Genomic DNA, 12,759 nt, shown 5'->3' with positions numbered 1-12,759 from the left:
AAGTCACCCCACAAAAGTGGGTGGCTCTTAATCCATTTAAACTTGTAACTGACTGTAACATTTTCGACGTCAAGCAATGAGATTCAGTTGTGCAATTTCTAACTTGTATGTTCGGATGACCAACGATAAAGATGGTGATAGTAAGCGGTAGTAATGGTGACAATGAATGTGATGGCACCGGTGGGAGTGGTGAGTAGTTTTGACACGTAGTTATGTGGCAATGACAGCGATGCTAATAGGAAGGTGGTGGTGGTGGTGGAGCAATGACAACGACCCTAATGGGAAGATGGTGGTGATGGTGGTCGTGATGGAACGGTGACAATGACAATGGTGTTGGTAATTTTAATTAGAGAGCATTGTTGGAGTGGTATCGTTAAGTTGGTTAGTTGTATTTAACTTTTGTATTACTTGTAAATAACTTTTGTATTATTTGACATCAAATTTAACTAACGTTGTTGGAGATGCTTTTATCTCGTAAAATCCCTCCATAAAGTTTAAAAGAAATAAAATCACCCCAAAACATGAAGAGGACAAGCGAACAACACACTTACTACGATCAAAGATGCTTAATGCACGCGTGTAACGGGATATTTTATGACTGCATCAGGCATTCACTTAAAGTTTTGCAAAGGCAAAGCTTGTACACGGGCCACAGCATGTCGATTTCCGACAGAAAATATATCTAAAAGACGAACACAACGGGCAGATCCTAATCTGGTACACGACCTTTCAGGTATGAACAAAAGTGAGAGAGTTTTGTTTCCATATCCTAACCATGAAATTGTCTGAAGTTTCTGAAACCATAGTCGAAAACCAGAACTGATGCGATAAATAACAAGTAAAATCGGAGGTGTAACACGAGAAACAAACTCCCCGATCACATACAGCTTGGGAGGGTGGAAACAGGTTCTTAATCTAAATGGATAAGGAAATGGCACAAGTAAAATTCACAACATGAAACACGAGCAAACTTTACTCGTGCTAACCGGCCCCCCACGTACATACAGTTACAAGAAGAAAAAACAGTGGAAGAAAGAAAAGAGGAAACCGAACATCGTAGACGAAAAACATGTGAGTTTGAAAATGTCCAAACGATCTCTGTTCTCAAGTGCATGAAATTGTAAAAAACAGAAAAGACATAAACGATAGTGATCTGTTTGACTGCTGATGAAGAAAAAGACCCTACTAATTTTTCAAAGAGATAAAATGCTAGACACTCGGCAGTTTCCCAGTGCTCCTGAGAAACTCTGTGGCGCAAATCAAATATAAGTTGATAGATCTCACATCTGATGAGGAGACCCTCGTGTTCATGACGCGGAGTGTCACGTGCCAATAAATAGACCTTGTCAAACATTCTAAGTTCGATGCACCAGAGGGAATGCTACAAAATTGGCTTGCGTACGTGCTCTTCCAGAAAGCAAGACCACACATTGTCAATGCCTAAAGTTCAGCAACTCTTGATCTAATGAAATACTAATGTAAAATTCTTCAAATAGTTTACTATACCTTGGAAACACAAACATTCCTAGTAATAAGAGCCACAGATAATGCTTCACTTCGATCTAAGATAACATTCTTGCTATGCTTATCTAATTATACTAGTAAGTATACAACATTTGGAAGGAATGAAACATGCCAATTCAAGCAAGAAGATGAGGATGTGTCAAGATCAAGAGACCAGCTAGTTACATGCATCTCAAACAAAGCAGTAAACCCGCTTAATTAACAAGGTTGTGGTTTAGGGATAACAAAATACGGATACAAAACTCGGTAAGTTCATATGCCTCAGCACAGAAACAAAAAGCATTGACGGATATTTCTTGATTCCATTACTGAGACATACAAATAGAAAAGGTAACACCAGGTTAAAAAAAAAAAAAAAAAAAGAATAAATAAACAAAACACATGATTGAGTCAGACTTAATCTACCCAGAATCTAAATGCTTTCTTTCCTAGAGTTATGGCTTAAACCCAGAAAAAGGAACTATCTCAAGAGCATAGTTGGCCTTCCCTCATGCACTGAATTAATCTTCAAAGTAATTTTCGCGACAACCTTTCTTTATGTGCCCACCTGCTAATGATTTTTTTTGTAGTTTTCACTTATTATTCACTTCTAATGACCTTTAGTTTAACATACTTCTTCAGCTTGGTACATTTTTAACACTCTTGCAAAATGCTCAGATTAGTTTCAACTTCATCTGACCTAACTTTTCAGGAAGCGTTATCTGCAATTTTCAATTAACTAAAGTGGTGACATAACTTTAGAGCTTTTATCAGTCGTTAACTTTGACTCGTAACATCAACTACCAGTTTCAGTTGGGTCAGCAACAAGCCCAAGACCAACTCAGGATAGATTATCCCCAGGCCATCTGAATACAGCATGACTCATTGCGGTCAAATCATGCCAACGTGCTTGATGGAGAATGCCAAAACCAGGATTCAGACTGAGCAAAGTGATCGAAGTTTGTAACACCTTGTTGATCGTGTCTCTATATCATTACTTCAGCACACACAAATCTTGCATACTTACACGAAGTCATCTAAAAGTAAATGTGAAAACTTCAATCAAGTGATCTTTACAAATAACAACGAATAACTTGAGATTAACAAAGAGAACAAAGAGGTGCTGCTTTATATATCCTAGCATGCATGGTGTTCCAACAAATCATGGTGAAACAAAACCTCACGATTAAAGCCTATATATAAAAAACCACTCAGACAAGTGAACACAAGGGGCTAGGATTTGGAGAAATTGGGGTCAAGAACCAAATATTCTTATCATACATGTGGAACTCAACTTGACCTAAAAGGTAAAACTTTTTAGGTTTCCATTCTATTGATGCATATGCATATAATAATCAACAATTCTGTTTTCAGTTCCATGTAGGATAACCAATTCACACTTTTTCTCAATGAAACTACCTGTCAAATGTGAACCTATCATATTTCTTCTCACACCTTTATCTGGAATATTAGATATTTCTCTGGTCTGGTACTCGCTTCCAAGCTCCCTTAACGGCCTCGGTACATGACTCAAGGAACTCAGATTGACTCAAACGTTTTACCATTCAGGTTTGGGTCTGTATTAATCCATAATTCCATGTTCACCATCCCGTGGGGAAACTAATTAACACTTTTTTTTTTTTTTTTTTTCCAAGAGAAGACATAAAACAAATGTAACAAGGTAACCAATAAAAAGGGACCTCAAAAAAACCAACATGAAAGATAACCTAATCAGCAAATAAAAATGCTCAACTTGTCTATGTAATCTAACATTCTCATATTGATTTCAAAACTCAAGTACTTAGTACAATACATTATATCCTCCATAATACAAAATTAATAACTGCATACCTCGTGAACAACTAATAGATAAAAGGAATGAACTTGTACCTAACTTTACTTGCATAATCCGTATACCTCTCCCCAAAAGTCTCAACCATCAAAGCCTCCTCCATTTTGGCCTTCTGATCATAGTACAACGAACAAACCGCTACAATGAATAGCAAGCTCAAAGGTGCCCGAAGCGCAATGAAATACGTGGCAAACAGAAGCATTGTAGACGCATAAATTGGATGACGCACCCACCGGTAAGGCCCAAACTGCACAACAGCAGTTGGCACCACAACCTTTTCTGAATACTTTGCAAGATACAATGTTGAGTTATACTGCATTAGCAGAGTCACCAATATCAAAATCCAAATAGGAACATTGCTCCACTTGCCAGGAATGCGATGAAGCTCGGGTCCTTCAAATGCAGCCAGCCAGTGACCAGCCATGACCCCAACACAGAACAAAATGCGCAACCATTTCGGTGGGCTCACATCCCACTTGGGATCATGTGGGCGGGCATAGTAATCCCCATATAACCGTTTCCTCACACTAACATTGAAGAAAAAGAAATAATGGTACACAAAGAAGAATACATAAGGCCAACCTTCAAGGAAGCCATTGAAATGAGCAGGTGGGACAAGTGTGAGCCAAGAAAACACTGAAGTAACAATGGCAAGCTGCTCAAATACATTTGCTTCACCGCGTAAATGCTTCCTAAAGCAGTATAACCCGTAAACCGCAACCGATACAGCCAAAAACCAAGGCCAAAACATCCAAGTCCAGCTGAAGTACATCCAGAAAAAGGGGCTCAATAGCAAGTTCAGAGTCCCTTTTGTGGCTGCAATTGCAATTGACAAAATCCCAGACCACTTAATCACATCAAATGGGGTTAATTTCAAAAGGGTAGTTTTCAATGAATCAAATGAGAGGTTACTGATAAGCTTCAGCAATGGAGTTTGAGATTCTGGGTGGCTTGAGGTGCTGGAAAATGAGCATTTGAGTGGAGCTAACAAATGGGTGCATCTTCCTGTTCTTGTTGGGGATGATAAGAATGATGGGTTTTGTGAAAGACATAAACTTGCTGGGGTTTTGAGGGGTTTAAGGCAATGGCGGAAGGTAGGGCTGTGGTTTATTGGATTGCACGAAAGGTGTTTGCTGAAATGCCTGAAAGAGAAATTGGGTCTGTCTGTGAAGGTGGAACAGAAGGGGATTGTTTTGGAGTGAAGGAACATTGACTTGGCTTCCATGGCTGGGTGAGGATGCACAATTTGGCTAATCCAATCCAAATTTAGTCAAGAGAGTATCCAAAGAGAGACATGGGAAAATTAGGGCTTCTGTCATTCTTCTGTGTGTTATTGAAACATTGTGTGCACGATGGAGCCGAAAGGCTCTTATCCTATGAAATTAATTTAAAGATTAATTGGGCCTAGATTGCTTTTGCATGGCCCATAACTTTTTTTCACTAATTTATGGTCCAAGATTACACTTCTTGTCATTATTTTGATCATTATCGTTCAAAATTGATCAATGTCGTTTTAAATGTTTTGTTCTGCATATAAATGTGATCTTTTCCTTAAAATTCTTTAAATTTTGTGCTCAATTTGTTCATATCTAATTTTGTCAAAACAACACTATCTTTCCTTTGTTTCACTCATTTATTTATTACCCTTTTCAATCTCTTCTTTTGTGAGTACTCGTATATTGATTTTCTTGAATCCAAGTTCTTTGGATTGCTTCTTCTCATATTCCTTATCCTTGGAATTCAATATTTAGTTACATAACTATAATTAAACTACCTTTAGCACGAATCTTGTTTTTTAATTAGATCGATCGTGTGGATTATCCGTCAAATTCTTCATTATATGATTTGACTTTTAGCCCATATTTCTAACAATCCCACGTGTGATTAAAAATTTATCTAACATGCTTTAAAGCCAATTGCATCACAAATTGACATTGTTACCATACTACATTCAACTTAAGACTTAAAAATCATTATATTCACTATGAGACCAATAAAATTAAAAGAAAACGATAAGAACAAAATAAAAGGGTAAAGTGAATAGTACCAGGATTGACTTTTTAGTGTAAAAATATGGTTTTCGTTAAAATGAACAGTAGGAGGAGCTTTTCGTTAAAGTTCTCTAAAATTAAAGCTTATTTGCGGTAAACACCTTATGAAACTCAAACTGGATCTAACTTAACTCAATAGAACTTAAATTTTATCATTTAGACTCAATTTGGTATTGTTTTTTTTAACAAAAGTTGTTTCACTTTAGAGTAAGCAGTAAAAAAGTGGTTGTAAAAATAAAATATTTCGCTTATTTTAAAAGCAATAACTTCAAGATAGCAACTTTTAAAATACGATGCAGGTTGCATTTAAAAGCTGCTTTAATAAAAAACGAAGTTGACCCCTTATTGAGTATGTTTAATTCCTTTAACACACTTATTAATTAATTTTTTTAAATGACATTATTTATCCTTCTAAACACATTTTATTGTTGAAGAACAAAGTGACCATGACCACTTATCACTTTTTTTGCCAAATTACCATACCAACCGTACCATAACAAAGTTGTGCCAAAAAATTTATTTACCATTGGTATGATATTTGTACCGTACCATACATTTTCGGTATGATAATGGTATTCAAAACCATTACCAATGGTATACTGTACCGTACCACTCCTATTAATATTATATCATTTATTTATTCATTTATACATGTAATTATGTATTATTATCATTATATATGCACTTCTATATTTTTTTTCGTAGTCATTTATCCAAAATCATCGTCTCACCCTCTAACCTCTAATTTCCCAATAAAAAAAAACCTAAGCCTTCTCTATTGCGACTTCATATTTTCATTCATCCTACCATGGACTTCATCTCTGTTGCTCCCGTTTTGGCGACTCTCTCTCTTCACAGTCCATCTCATCTTCTCCTTCATCAAATTGGGTTGTCTTTCTCCCTGGCTTCGTATATCAAGTTAATTTTTGTACAATTTTAAAGAATGTAGAGATGGAATTTAGGAATCTTTGTACTATTTTTTTAGGGATGCTGAGTTTTTTCAGCAATTCTTCCATCTATTTACTTCTTTTTCTTAAATGAATCTCTATAAAATTCTCATAATTAATTAAAAAAGTTTTAAAAACCCAAAGAGAGTGGCAAAAACACGTTTGGGCCTTGAATTGGGTTAGAAAAAAAAACCAAATTTTGGCCCAAAAGAGTGGCCCAAAACAAAGTGGTAATTACAATTACCATACTATGTCAACCGAACTATTTAGCATGCTGAAATTTGATATACCGAAAGTTTGGCATGGTAATGGTAATAGATTTTGCCATACCAAAAGTTTGGTATAGTAATTGGTACATGAGTATTGGTACGGTAATCGTACCAATACCACCCCTACATACCACAACAAACCTTAACCTCTTACACTATCATTGTCATTACCACAACCACCATTACCGCTACCATCCTTGCTGCCACTGCCACCATTACCGTTGTCGACGCCCTACCACCATTGTTACCTCTGCAACTCGACCCCCATACTCCTTTATTGACACCACCATAATCACAACCATTGCCCTTGTCACCGTTATCGTTGTCATCACCCAAACTATCATGTCCATTTTTGTCACTACATACAATTATATTATTTTTTTACATTAAAATTTACTAAATGCTTTTACATCACTCTTTTAGTTTTAGACCGATGATACTTTTCAAAATACAACTTATCAAACTATAAACTACTTTATTTTACAATTAATTATTGTTAACCCTAAACCCTAAATCCCAAACTAGCGCTTAATTATTTAAAACTCAAATTAGGTTCCAAGTTCGTTAAAGGTTCCGTCAAATCACTATTTATTTTCAACAGCCAAAGCCAAACTCTGTGGAACGTCTTGTCTTGTCTTGTCTGCCAAGCCGTAGGTTTTGTTTTGTTTTTTTTTTTTTTTTTTTTTTGGGAAGACAGCCGTAGTTTTAATAAATATAAACTATGCAACACCCTTTTGACCACCAAATATCTCCACAACCAATTACGAGCAGACTTAATAGTTGAGAACAAATTTTAGAATCATATTTAACATGATACAACTTTGATTTAATTCCCAATGCTATTAAATCGTGATTGCCAGAAAAAGTTGAAGTGTTTTTGTAAATCTTTTCGACGTGAAAAGATAAACTGTCGGGTCAAAACTACAATCTGTATTTATTTATTTTTTAAAATGAAAATATCTATACAACCAAACACTTCCTTTTGTTTGTCTCTCTCTCCCCTCCCCCGTCCCCAATTCCCAAACGCTCACACACAGCCGAAAATACGCACAAAATAATTTGACAAAACGAAAAGAAAAAAAAAAAAGATCGGATTTTTCCAAATGGGTTCATCGAATCAGATCGAGAAGTAAGTCTCCATTGGCTCTCAACGATTCTCAGAAGCAAAATTTTGAGTCTCCCTCTCCGCCTGAGACATCAAAGTTATGATTTTTTCTCGGATTGGTCGCTCCGTTTCTCGATCTTCTCGCGCCAGGGTAAGCTCCCCAATCTCTTTATTTATTTATTTTTTTAATATATTTTTTGGTTTAAATTTATGGGTGTTTGTTTTGGTGGTAGAATTTGTTGCATGGAAGTGGGCGATCGGCGGGTCTGATTGGGAATGGAGGCATTTCTGGAGTTCCGCGTTTTGGTTCGTATCTGGGTCTGGTCGATGGGGAATTAGGGTTTTTGAGGTCGTATTTTGCTGCGTCAATAGCGGCCCACAAGGCCTGCGTTTCGGATTTCAGTGGCATTCTTGCAAACCCTAAACTTAGCCGACACTTTTCGAGTGAAACCCCAAAGAAAAAGAGTAAGCAATTTGCAGTTTTTATTTGTTGGTTTGTTAGTTATTTGTTTTTCAGCTAAATGAATGTAATTATTGCTGTGATTTGTGGAGAAAGATTGTGGTTTGATTGAGTATGTGCTTGTGTTGCAGATTATGAGAACTTCTATCCCAAGGAAAAGAAGGAAATTCCGAAAGGAGATGAGCAGAAATCGGAGTCGAAAGGTTAAGTTTCTGTCCTTCAGCTGCAACTGGGCTTATTTTCAATGCATTTTCACTGTTATTATTGTTTGAATTGATTGTTTATCATAGAAGTGGAAAAATGTTGGATTTTTTTGTTTGTTTTAATTATGTTAGACTAGTGTTTTTACGTTATCAGAGTCTCGTGGGTGCTCAGATGTTTTGGAGTTTTGGCTACATAACTAATGTTGTCAGGAAAAAAGATAATGTGTTTTTGAAGCATTGGAGTTCGAAGTGATACCCTTTTGACATTTTATTTGCCGGTTACAATAAGCAAGCATTTTTGTGGAGACACATGGTTCTAGTTGTAAAGCACTATCCCCACACTCACAGTTAAAGTTCGACTCTCGCTGTTCCCTACCTAGGCTTAGGATACCTGAAAAACAAGACGTATTTCATCGTAAAGTGGACGTTTTATTTGGTAGGTGTTTGTGACTGACACTGATAAATGGCTACAATATTCTGTCTGTAAACTTGTTCATCTGTGACTCATGTGGGTCTGATAGAAAATGGTGGCAAATTTAAAAGTCGAGGTTCTGTGTTAGTATTTGATGTTGAAAGCTGTTCAGTGTTCAGTATTCAGTATTTGATACTGAAACATTTTCTCCTTTCTCTAATTCTCTTCCTCACTATTTTTTTTCTCTCCCTTTCCAAGATGATTGCTCTTTCATCACCCATACTTTTAGGAATATGTTTTAATATTTTTTCAATTTCAGATGAATCAAAGACAGATGATCAGGGGAGTTTTCAGGAAACTTTCTTGAGGCAGTTTCAAAATTTAATTACCCCGCTATTGGTCATTGGGCTATTTCTTTCCTCCTTCTCCTTTGGTTCTCCTGATCAACAACAGGTTAGTGTGCACACAAATATGTGATCTCTTTTTTTCAATTCTCTTGCTATATATGCTTTTCCATTTTAGGTTTTCTGAAAGGTGTTTATGTAACTACAGGCCCATATTGTATAATTTCTTGTTCTGTTGTGATATAAAGCGGGGTCGACTCTAAGGAAAATGTTTCAGAGTCCAACTATTTCTACATTGGATCCCCTACATGCGAGCTGAGAATTGGGAAATTAGTTTTGTTGTTTAACATCTTCCATAAAATAATTGTTTAAAATCACAGAAGTTTGGCCCATTTTGATTCAGACTAGGTTTACCATGAAAAAAACTGCCCTTTATCTTTAAGATTGAGTTGAAGTTGGTCTTGAGCTAGATTCAACCTACGTGTTTGGTGACTCTAATTACTGAGAAAATACCTGTTCACTTCCATATCGGTTAATTCATTGAATGTATCAGTGTACGAATATGGTGAAAATTTTGATTCCTGTTTGTAATGGCTTTTATGTTTACGGTAAATTTCCTATACCAGAAAGTTCTCTACTCACATGCTATTCAATTTTGTTCTTTGCAGATAAGTTTCCAAGAGTTTAAAAACAAACTTCTGGAACCAGGCTTAGTGGATCATATAGTTGTCTCTAATAAATCAGTTGCAAAAGTGTATGTGCGTAGCTCGCCACGAGGTCAGACAAGTGAGGAAGTTGTCCAAGGACCTGGTACCCCTGCTCGTGCAAATGGGGGCCAGTACAAATACTATTTCAATATTGGAAGTGTTGAATCTTTTGAGGAGAAGTTGGAGGATGCCCAAGAAGCATTGGGAATAGACAGTCATGATTTTGTTCCTGTTACATATGTCTCTGAGATGGTTTGGTACCAAGAATTGATGAGATTTGCACCAACACTACTGCTTTTGGGATCCCTCTTGTTTATGGGGCGGAGAATGCAGGGTGGACTAGGTATTGGTGGTTCTGGCGGACGAAGTGGCCGTGGAATCTTCAATATAGGAAAAGCCCAAGTCACAAAAGTAGATAAAAATACAAAGAACAAGGTTGGCTTTTTGTTTCCGCAGTGTTTTCTTGTCATTAATCTGTTTTAATATATTTTCTTAAGCACTCAGTTGCACGTTTTCAGCAGTACCTGATATTTTAATTGGTACAGATCTATTTTAAAGATGTTGCTGGTTGCGATGAAGCAAAGCAGGAAATCATGGAATTTGTGCACTTTCTCAAGAATCCTAAGAAATATGAGGATTTGGGAGCCAAAATTCCCAAAGGAGCTCTATTGGTAGGCCCTCCAGGCACTGGAAAGACCCTTCTAGCAAAAGCAACTGCAGGGGAATCTGGTGTTCCGTTTCTATCTATGGCTGGATCAGACTTCATGGAGATGTTCGTTGGTGTTGGACCGTCAAGAGTCAGAAACTTGTTTCAGGAAGCAAGGCAATGTGCTCCTAGTATAATATTTATTGATGAGATTGATGCAATTGGTCGAGCAAGGGGGCGTGGGGGCTTGTCAGGTTCCAATGATGAGCGCGAGAGTACTCTAAATCAGTTGTTGGTAGAAATGGATGGCTTTGGAACAACTGCTGGAGTAGTTGTTCTTGCTGGCACCAATAGGCCTGATATTTTGGACAAAGCCTTATTAAGGCCTGGTCGATTTGATCGCCAAATCTCTATTGATAAACCCGATATTAAAGGTCGTGACCAAATATTTCAGATATACTTGAAAAAGATCAAACTTGATCATGAACCATCATATTATTCTCAAAGGCTTGCAGCCCTAACTCCAGGGTTTGCTGGGGCAGACATTGCAAATGTTTGCAATGAAGGTGCTCTAATTGCTGCAAGAAATGAGAGTGCACTGGTCACAATGCAGCATTTTGAGGCGGCTATAGACAGAATTATTGGTGGTTTGGAGAAGAAGAACAGGGTAAGTCATTTTTGACTTGTTCCTTTAGTTTTATGGCATATGATAACTATGTTTCATTCTTAGTAAATAACCATTCCCTCCCCTCTTCTCCTCTCCACATTGTCCAAAAATGAAAGAGCAATGCTCATAACATGGGCCGGTACAGCATTGTGTCCTCCCTAATTAGGACTCTGGTCATTTCTATGGTGGAATTTGTGATGTGCACTTTAGCTAGAGATTTGATTGGAACATTTTGAGATAATCAAAGCATACCTTGGAAGAGGAAAATACTTGGAAGGCAAACTCTTGTTATCCATCTTCCTAAACTATAGTATTGGGTTTGGATCTTATGTGTGGCCCTTATGTTGAGTTAGAACAGATTATTTCCATTGATCTGGACCTAGTAAATCCCATTTTACCTTCCATTATGCAGGTTTCAGTAGTGTTAACAAAGGTGCAGGTCAAACTTTAAGGTAGCTAAAAGGGATATTTGTCTTCAAAGAGAATGCTTTGACTTTTAACCTTCAGAGTGTTTCTTTGTCTTTGTTCTGTATAATTGGAATTTTGACATCCTTTTGCTTGTCAAACAGGTTATAAGCAAGCTCGAGCGCCGTACTGTTGCCTACCATGAGGCAGGGCATGCTGTTACCGGCTGGTTCTTAGAACATGCAGAACCGTTGTTGAAAGTGACCATTGTTCCTCGAGGTACTGCAGCACTTGGGTTTGCGCAGTATGTTCCAAATGAAAACCTCCTCATGACCAAGGAGCAGCTTTTTGATATGACCTGCATGACCCTCGGTGGTAGAGCAGCTGAACAGGTATCCATGAAACTTCATTAGTCGTATTTTTGGAAGACTTCTATTATATCGTCATTCTCAAGTTCCTTGGAACTACATTAGTCATCTAATGATGTTGTTGGTTAACATGTTCTGGGGTGCAGGTTATGTTGGGGAAAATCTCGACGGGGGCCCAAAACGATCTGGAGAAAGTGACAAAGATGACCTACGCCCAAGTTGCAGTCTATGGTTTCAGTGACAAGGTGGGTCTTCTTTCTTTCCCTCAAAGGGAAGATTCATTTGAGATGTCAAAGCCCTACAGCAGCAAGACTGGAGCCCTTATTGATGGTGAAGTGCGCGAATGGGTGGGTAAGGCGTATGCACGCACAGTTGAACTCGTAGAGGAACATAAAGAGCAAATAGCTCAAATTGCAGAACTGTTGCTTGAAAAGGAAGTTCTTCACCAAGATGACCTGCTCAAGGTGTTGGGGGAAAGACCATATAAACCGGCTGAAGCGACCAACTATGATAGATTTAAGGACGGTTTCGAAGAGAAAAATGATGAAAAAACAGTGGAGACACCGCTGGTTGGGTCCGAGGATGACGGCTCATCACCCCTTGAGCCCCAGGTTCTGCCTACTTAGTTATTGTGAAAGTTGTTTGTAATTTGTACATTGTAATTGCTTTCCCTTGGAACTTCTGTGCTAACTATTTCACACATTTCATGTATGGTCGAAATCTGTACGATACTTTATTTGTTATTTGGTGACAACGACCACGCGTTTTCCATACAAAAATTATAGATTCAAACAGTTGGATGTAAATTGTTGTTTAGTTG

At 37.5% G+C, this 12,759-nt stretch overlaps 2 protein-coding genes across 2 annotated transcripts; one reads left to right on the top strand and one right to left on the bottom strand.

The window, feature by feature from the left end:
• Positions 1-3,256: 3,256 nt before the first annotated feature.
• Positions 3,257-4,714, bottom strand: LOC137716100 (protein C-terminal S-isoprenylcysteine carboxyl O-methyltransferase). The gene has a single exon (XM_068455494.2). The coding sequence runs from the start codon at positions 4,578-4,580 to the stop codon at positions 3,366-3,368; it is 1,215 nt and encodes a 404-aa protein (XP_068311595.2). The 5' UTR covers positions 4,581-4,714; the 3' UTR covers positions 3,257-3,365.
• Positions 4,715-7,423: 2,709 nt separating this feature from the next.
• On the top strand, positions 7,424-12,718 carry LOC137714976 (ATP-dependent zinc metalloprotease FTSH 10, mitochondrial). The gene is made up of 8 exons (XM_068454163.2): positions 7,424-7,878; positions 7,961-8,192; positions 8,319-8,390; positions 9,122-9,255; positions 9,815-10,288; positions 10,399-11,166; positions 11,736-11,963; positions 12,086-12,718. The coding sequence occupies exons 1-8, from the start codon at positions 7,828-7,830 to the stop codon at positions 12,563-12,565; spliced, it is 2,439 nt and encodes an 812-aa protein (XP_068310264.1). The 5' UTR covers positions 7,424-7,827; the 3' UTR covers positions 12,566-12,718.
• Positions 12,719-12,759: the final 41 nt, after the last annotated feature.

The sequence above is a fragment of the Pyrus communis genome, chromosome 3 (assembly GCF_041283825.1).
Source record: "Pyrus communis isolate YQ-2024b chromosome 3, ASM4128382v1, whole genome shotgun sequence".
NCBI lineage: Eukaryota > Viridiplantae > Streptophyta > Magnoliopsida > Rosales > Rosaceae > Pyrus > Pyrus communis.
This window is presented reverse-complemented; position numbering and strand designations above follow the sequence as displayed.